The 8,401-nt window shown below is 39.9% G+C and overlaps 1 protein-coding gene and 1 long non-coding RNA gene across 4 annotated transcripts; one reads left to right on the forward strand and one right to left on the reverse strand.

The window, feature by feature from the left end:
* The first annotated feature begins 2,092 nt into the window (after nucleotides 1-2,092).
* Nucleotides 2,093-2,413, forward strand: LOC106329952 (UDP-glucuronate:xylan alpha-glucuronosyltransferase 1-like). The gene has a single exon (XM_013768543.1). It carries the CDS (start codon nucleotides 2,093-2,095, stop codon nucleotides 2,411-2,413), a length of 321 nt encoding a protein of 106 aa, XP_013623997.1.
* Nucleotides 2,414-2,415: 2 nt separating this feature from the next.
* Nucleotides 2,416-8,081, reverse strand: LOC106332757. Of its 3 annotated transcripts, none has more exons than XR_001268164.1 (8): nucleotides 7,810-8,081; nucleotides 7,555-7,621; nucleotides 7,148-7,441; nucleotides 3,687-3,724; nucleotides 3,517-3,597; nucleotides 2,995-3,304; nucleotides 2,668-2,742; nucleotides 2,416-2,579 (listed from the first exon to the last, which is right to left on the reverse strand). It is a non-coding gene; the product is annotated as an uncharacterized LOC106332757 (long non-coding RNA). The 3 variants fall into 3 exon arrangements; XR_001268163.1 differs by having other exon boundaries at nucleotides 3,517-3,606; XR_001268162.1 differs by lacking the exons at nucleotides 2,995-3,304; nucleotides 3,517-3,597; nucleotides 3,687-3,724.
* Between the last annotated feature and the right edge of the window lie 320 nt (nucleotides 8,082-8,401).

An 8,401-nucleotide genomic window follows, 5' to 3' on the forward strand; every position in this document is an offset into this window, starting at 1 on the left:
GAGATTTGAGCAGATCTCGTGTTTGAGAGAGAGAGAGAAAGTAAGCGATGCATATCGACTCCTTCTCGAAAGTAAAGATCTCGTCTTCTCTATGATGATTATGGTCGTCTCCTTCGCGAAATTTTCTTCTTTCTCTCATCACTGAAACTGAACCAGAGCGCGAGGCTCACGCTGAGGCTTGAGCATTGTCCGTTCGTCGTCCGGTGCGAAGCTTCTTCCAACGGAAGGGTAAAAAGTCTGAAACTTTCTGAGTTTAGAGTTATCATATTCTTGCAGAAAAATCAGATCTGTGTTTGCTTGTGTAGAATCTGTCTTATATGTTTCTGTTTGGGTTTGAGAAGATTGATTAATTTGTTTCTGTCTATGATTGATCTTATTTCAATTGATACTGTTAAGTTTAAGACAATTCGAAATTAATCTGAGCTGTTTAGGATCTGAGTTTCAATGTAATCAGTTTCTGATAGTGTAAAAGTTTGGAGTTTAAGTTTTAGATTTGGAAATTAATTTGATTTTTGATTTGTTTGCTCTTGTTACAGGAAGAAGCCGGATATGAAGCTGTGCTGGTGTAGATAAGCTGAGCAAGAAGAAGAAAAAGAGAAAGAGGGAGAAGATAGATATGAATTATTTTTTTTTTAATTTTGAATTATTTAATTATGAATTATGTTTAGGTGTAGTTTTTAATTTTATTTTTTAATTTGGTTTGGTTTGATAATTATTTTTAATAAATTTTTGGATAATTAAAAATAAATTAATAACACGAAACATTTGCTATTGTTGTTTATTAAACTATAGCATTCGAAAGATCCGCTATAAAAAGTGTCGGACCTACGATAACGGGCGCTGTCAGAACGTTTTAGGGAACGCTATTAAACAAACTAATAGCGTTTAACGCCAGCTATTAATACCCACATTTCCTGTAGTGACGGCAATAGAAATTGACGGATCTTTTTACAGAGGAGAGTTTGTCTTAATTCCAAACAGTAAGGGATTGCGATTAATTGTTAATCACAAAAGAATATTCCTTGAAGTATCTTCCTTAATAGCCGTTAGTGCTGCTGCAGCCATATGGTTGGTGTAATGCCATCAGAGTCCTTAATCAGAGAGTGCGGGAGACAACGGTTTCAAGATTTCTGGATGGTTTATTTTCTTAGCTATATTTTATGTTTTTTGGTATAAAATAATGTAAATCAAACTTTAAATGTTTTATGAAGTTTAAAATTAAAAAAATTATAAGATACTATCACGGAAAAAAAATCTAGTTAATTATAAAAGTTTTTAAAAATATTGTATTTTATATTTGAGTTTGAATTTAGTGATAAAGTTAGAGTTTAATATATTTTATGGGTGGGGTTATGATAAGGATTTATAATTTGGAATAATTTAGTTATTTTACCATTTAGTTAATGTTATTTTAGAAAAAAAAACTTGTGTGCAATTTTTATTATACATTTTTGTGCTGTTTATGTCATTTGCCTAAGTTAATTGGTAAGTTATGTTTTGTTCCATGGACTTTACAGAGAGACCAAGCTTAGGAAACCCTAAAAGAGAAGCTTACGCAACAATTCTTCATTCTGCGGAGCAATCGCGGCGGCTCAGAGCATAAGACAGCCTGGCTCAAATAGAGACCTCGTGATCCTCGTCGATGAGACCGAAGTGGACTCGAAGCCGATGGTTGGCAAATCAGGACGATACAGAGGATTCGAAACCCTAAAGCAGAGAAAGACGCTTACAACGAGTGGAACTACAGCAAGTTCAGACTATGGCAACTCACTGATTACGACAAAGTCATCTTCATAGATGCAGATCTGTTGATCTTGAGAAACATCGATTTCTTGTTCCTGATGCCTGAGATCTCGGCTACGGGCAGGGCCGGTCCTGGCAAAGCCTAACGAAACATTGGCCTTAGGCCCCCAAAAATTTTGGAAAAAATTACATAAAAAAAAGTTCCCAAAAATTTTTTTTTTAGGCCCCCAAATTTACCAAAAAAAAATTTTTAGCTGTAATTTTTAAAAAATCGCCTACAGCCCCCTAAATCTCGGGACCGGCCCTGGTGCCTACGGGAAACAATGGCACTCTGTTTAACTCGGGAGTTATGGTGATCGAGCCTTGCAACTGCACGTTTCAGCTTTTGATGGAACATGTAAACGAGATTGAGTCGTATAACGGTGGAGATCAAGGTTACTTGAACGAGGTGTTCACGTGGTGGCATCGGATTCCGAAACACATGAATTTCTTGAAGCATTTTTGGGTTGGGGATGAAGATGACGTGAAGCGCAAGAAAACGGAGTTGTTTGGAGCAGAGCCTCCTATTCTTTATGTTCTTCATTACCTGGGGATGAAGCCGTGGCTATGTTACCGTGACTATGACTGTAACTTCAACTCCGACATATTCATTGAGTTTGCGACAGATTGAAGGGTCTGTTGTCTCAATTCAGACACAAGGTCGAACTCTTCTAGGGCCAGGACATATGGGCCACAAATATAAACTAAGGCCCATACGACAACCCCATAAAGGCCTAGGTTTTGTCAGCCTTATGATCAGCCCACCCCAGAAGCTTCTTTGTCCTATAAAAATATACCTGAAACGTGAAGTTGATGTTAAGGGTTTTAGAGGCAAGTTTAGCAGAGCAGATACAACAAATAGAATTAGAGTGGCGGTGAAGATACTCAAAGTTCTGATCAGGTTGTGTTGCTTGGCTGTGTTAGTGTCATCTGTCGTTGGTGATATCTCTTCTCTGGTTCCTGTTGAAGTAGAAGAGATTAGACGTTAGAATAGGTTTACGATATAAGCTCAACATATTGTAAACTCTTGTTCCTGACACTAGTGGATATTTGAGAGGACAGTCTCTCCCCAGACGTACCGAAAAGGGAACTGGGTTACCAAATTGTCTTGTGTCTTTAACTTACAAACAAACAAACGTATCAAGGTCACATTGATCAAAGCTAACTTAGGTGATATAAGTTGGAACAGAGGTGGAAACGTATTTTCTTCACCTCACAAGTGGTATCAGAGCTTCAGGCTATTGCAGAGAACACGGTTTACAGTTTCAGATCTGCAGTTGGTGTGAACACATAAGGAAGATCCGGTGTGTAACCATGAAACCCACTCGAATCAAAATTGATGTGGAAAAGTTTGATGGTAAAGGAGACTTCGGAATGTGGAAATTCAAGATGCAAATGCAGCTTGAAAATTCGGGATTGGACAGTGTCCTCGTGGGGGATAAGTCAAGCTCATCGTCTGAAAAGGGTGCACTTAAGGATGATGGAACAGAGTCAAAACCAGTGCTATCTCCTGGAGAGTTAACTGAAAAGGAGAAAGATAAAAGAGCTAAGAACATGATATGCGCAAGTCTTGGCAATCTGGTTTTGAGGAAAGTTATGAAGGAGACTACTGCTCTTGGAGTATGGAGAGCTCTTGAACGAGATTATCAGACAAAAACATTACCTAACAGGATATATCTAAAACAGCGGTTTGCAAGTTTTAAGATGGAGGAGCACAAGAGTATTGAGGAGAACCTAGATGTGTTTCTCAGATTAGTTGATGATTTGGAGAGTCTGAGCATCTCAGTGAGTGACGAAGACCAAGCGGTGCAGGTGCTGTCAAGTCTACCTAAACCGTATGACTCACTTGTACATACACTCAAATATGGGAATGGAAAGGAGACTCTGACACTGCAAGAAGTTACCTCATCCGCGTATGCTAAGGAAGTTGAACTCAAGGAATCTGGACTCATAGGAAAAACAAAGTCAAACGCAGAAGGATTGTTAGTAGGCAGAGGTAGAACTGACAGAAAATCTCACTGAAAGGGCAGGTCTAAAAGTAGAGATGCAAGGTCTAAATCTAGACCCAGAGGAACATACAAACCTCGGGAGTGTTGGACATGTGGAAAGGAAGGCCATTACAAAAGAGACTGTCCAGACAAGAAGAATTGGAAGCAGAATGAATCTGCAAACTTGGCTCAGGAAAAGGATCAACATATGGTCTTAACGGCCAGCTTACAAGACCCTAAGAAAGAATGGGTACTGGACTCTGGCTGCACCTTTCACATAACCCCTGAAAAGGATGTTTTATTTGACTTCAAGGAAGTAGACGGAGGAAAGGTCTTGATGGGAAATAACACCCACAGTGAAGTCAAAGGCATAGGAAAGCTTAAGATCATAAACTCTGATGGATCAACTGTGATTCTAAGCGACGTGAGGTACATGCCAACTATGAGCAGAAACCTCATATCCTATGGCCAACTAGAGAAAAACGGGTGCAAGTATGAAGGAAAGGATTTCATTGTTACTTTCTATCGACAAGGAAAGAAAGTAATTTCAGGAAAGTATCAAGATGGCTTGTACTACTTACAAGGTTCAGTTGTTAATGGTGAAGCATCAGTGGCACGAACTGAAGTGAATCTAACTAATCGCTGGCACTCTAGGTTGGGACACATGAGTTTGAAAAATATGAATCTCCTGGTTAAAAGAGGATATCTGAGCTCAAAGGAAGTGCATACGTTAGACTTCTGTGAAAAATGTGTATTTGGGAAAGCTCATAAGCAGAGCTTCCCAGAAGGAAAGCACACGTCAACTAGTGTGCTGGAGTACATCCACAGTGATTTATGGGGATCTGTCTTCAATGAGCCAAGTCTGTCTGGATGCAGGTATTTTCTCACCTTTATAGATGATTTTTCAAGGAAGGTTTGGATAAGGTTTCAGAGAAGCAAGGACGAGGTATTTGATCACTTCTCAGAATGGAAAACACTTATAGAAAACCAAACCAATAAGAAAATCAAATGTCTTAGAACAGACAATGGACTAGAGTTTTGCAATCTACAGATGGACAAGCTATGTCAGAGTTCAGGGATTAAACGTCACAAGACGTGTACCTACACCCCACAACAAAATGGGGTCGCAGAGAGAATGAATAGAACTATAGCTGACAAGATAAGGTGTATGCTGGCTGAATCAGGATTGAAAAAGAGTTTCTGGGCCGAAGCAGCGTGTACGGCGGTATATTTGATAAATAGATCGCCTAATGCATCACTAAAATTCAAGATACCAGAAGAGGTTTGGTCAGGGTCTAAGGTTGACTATGGACATCTCAAGCGTTTTGGATGTGTAGCCTATGTCCATAAAGTTCAGGACAAAATTAGCCCAAGAGCTGTAAAGGGAATTTTTGTAGGATACCCCCAAGGAGTTAAGGGCTACAGAATCTGGATTCCAGAAGATGAAAAATGCACTAACAGTAGAAATGTTGTCTTCGATGAGGAAAAACTGTTTAACCAACAGGAAGCTTCGGAGGAATCTAGACCTAAGGAAAAGAAGAAAGTCACATTCAGTACTAACCTAATCCGAGGACCATCTAGACAAGATTCTAACGCAGAAAACACTGGTGAAGGTGGAGTGATCACTACTACTGGTCAAGAAAGTAATGATCAAGGTGGAGAAAGTTTGGAATCTGAAGTAATAGAATCCGCAGATGAGGTGGAAGTAAATCAAGAATCTGAACTGAATGAAGAAGGAAGTCTAGATGACTACATTTTGGCTAGAGACAGAGGGAGGCGCACCATACGACCACCTTCGAGGTATGACGATGGTGAGTCAGTGGTGGCTTATGCATTAGCGTGTGCAGAAAGCATTGAACTCGATGAGCCAAAATCAGTTGCGGAAGCAAAGCGAAGCAAAGACTGGAAGAAATGGAAACAAGCAATGGTGGAAGAAAAAGTCTCCTTAGACGAAAACAAGACCATGATACTTGTTCCTAGACCTGCTAAGCAAAGAGTAATTGGATGTAAATGGCTATACAAATACAAGGAGGGAATACCTGGTGTGGAATCACCTAGGTACAAGGCTCGGCTAGTAGCCAAAGGCTACACACAAATCGAAGGGGTCGACTACAATGAAATATTTGCACCTGTGGTCAAACATGTGTCAATTCGAATCATGCTTTCTATTGTGGTGAACTACGATTTTGAACTGGAGCAACTGGATGTTAAAACAGCATTCCTAAATGGTACATTAGATGAAGTTATTTACATGGAACAGCCAGAAGAGTTTATAGCTAAAGGAGATGAAGGAAAAGTGTGCCTCCTAAAAAAATCTTTGTATGGTTTGAAACAATCTCCAAGACAGTGGAATCAGAAATTCAATGAGTTTATGAAGTCACAAGGGTTTCAAAGATGCACAAAGGATCAGTGTGTGTTTACAAAGGGATCAGAAATTGAGGACAGAATCTATCTACTGCTCTACGTTGATGATATGTTGGTAGCAGCAAAAGACATTCGAAAAATAAACATTTTGAAGGCAAGTCTAAACAAAGAGTTTCAAATGAAAGATTTAGGACCTGCGTCCAGAATTCTTGGCATGGAAATCATCAGAGACAGGAAGAAAGGAACACTAAGGTTATCCCAAGAACGGTATCTTAAGCAAGTGTTAAAAACGTTCAACATGGAAGAATGCAGAGCTGTAACTACACCGAGCAACTCACAGTTCAAATTAAGGAGCCTAACTAAAGAAGAACTGATCACTGAAAGACGCCTAATGGATACAGTTCCCTATGCTAGCGCTGTAGGAAGCCTCATGTATGCGATGATAGGCTCAAGGCCTGATCTAGGGTTCGCTATTTGCTTGGTAAGCCGTTTCATGGCAAACCCAGGGAGGGATCACTGGTCTGCGGTTAAGTGGATCCTAAGATACCTAAAGGAAGCTACTGGAGTGTGCCTAAATTTTACCAAGTCAGAGGTATTTGACATTGAAGGGTTCTCTGACTCAGATTATTCCAGTGATCTGGACAAACGAAGATCTGTGTCAGGTTATGTTTTTCGAGTTGGTGGTAATACCATAAGTTGGAGGTCGTGTCTACAACAAGTTGTGGCACTATCCACTACGGAAGCAGAATACATGGCACTAGCAGAAGCTACTAAGGAAGGACTATGGCTTAGAGACCTATGCGAGGAACTGGGGTTTAAACAGAGCAATTTCAAACTAAACTGTGATTCCCAAAGTGCAATCTATCTAGCCAAAAGCAGTGCACACCATGACAGAACAAAACACATCGACAGGAAATATCATTTTATCAGAGATATAATTGAGGCGGGTTCGATGAAGGTTCTAAAGGTGCATACTACAAAGAATCCAGCTGATATGCTTACTAAATGTTTACCTGGAAACAGCTTTGAGAAGTGCTTGGCGCTTCTAAATGTCTCAGCATAAGTCAGCAAAGGGGTCCAGAGGTTACTCTTCGTCGGTTTGAGTATCTCGTCATGGACCGAAAACAAATATTGAGGTGCATCAGTATTGGTAATAGGAAATCGACAGAGAAGGATAATTCAGATGGTAAAATCTGAAGGTTTATCAAGACTGTGTTTTGAGCAGTGTTCGAATGGTCAAATTCGAGGTGGAGTTAATTACCTGGCATTGAAGCCGTTCATCAAGAAATCTAAATCTCTTTCAGCAACTGCAGATGCGAAACAAGGAAGATAAGTTAGATATCAAGAAGAACAGATAGGGGATGCAGAAACTGAAAAAAAAAACAAGGTCGTTTGTTCAAAAGAGTTCACTGTATTGAACCTGAGTCTGTGCGTGTGGCGTTAATGACGGGAGTGATTGTGCGAGTCTAATATCTCCAGTGGTGAAACTGGGAAGAGTGTTGTCTTGAAGTCAGTCATCAAAAAAAAAAAAAAAAAAAAAAAAAAAAAAATTGGAGCTACCAAGGAAAGGAGAATAGTCGACAATTCTCCAATCTGGAATGAGACCGAAAGTGATGAAGGCTTAAAAGGGAAACACAGAAGTTGTTACTCAAACATGAAAGTTTCAGAGACTTACAAAGTAGAAATGAGTCCCCGTGGTTAAACGGAAGAGGCTGAACAGCTCACAAAGGTGTTTATCATGAGCAACACCAAAGATCAGAAGTCGGATCTTGACGACGGTAAAGGAGACAGAGGCGATAGTGACTAGAGATCCACATAAAGGGAAAAGAAGCATCAGAACAGATTGATCAAAAAAAAAAAAATGAATCTCAAGGTTGATTGAAGATTTGAGGAAGATTGGTAGGCGATAGAAATGAAGTTTAGCTGAATCGAAGACAAAGGTGGAGATTGAAGGGTCTGTTGTCTCAATTCAGACACAAGGTCGAACTCTTCTAGGGCCAGGACATATGGGCCACAAATATAAACTAAGGCCCATACGACAACCCCATAAAGGCCTAGGTTTTGTCAGCCTTATGATCAGCCCACCCCAGAAGCTTCTTTGTCCTATAAAAATATACCTGAAACGTGAAGTTGATGTTAAGGGTTTTAGAGGCAAGTTTAGCAGAGCAGATACAACAAATAGAATTAGAGTGGCGGTGAAGATACTCAAAGTTCTGATCAGGTTGTGTTGCTTGGCTGTGTTAGTGTCATCTGTCGTTGGTGATATC

The sequence above is a fragment of the Brassica oleracea genome, chromosome C3 (genome assembly GCF_000695525.1).
Source record: "Brassica oleracea var. oleracea cultivar TO1000 chromosome C3, BOL, whole genome shotgun sequence".
Lineage (NCBI taxonomy): Eukaryota > Viridiplantae > Streptophyta > Magnoliopsida > Brassicales > Brassicaceae > Brassica > Brassica oleracea.

What these genes read in the sequence shown, in the direction of transcription:
- LOC106329952 (XM_013768543.1), top strand. Translation starts at nt 2,093, where the DNA reads ATGGTGATCGAGCCTTGCAACTGCACGTTTCAGCTTTTGATGGAACAT.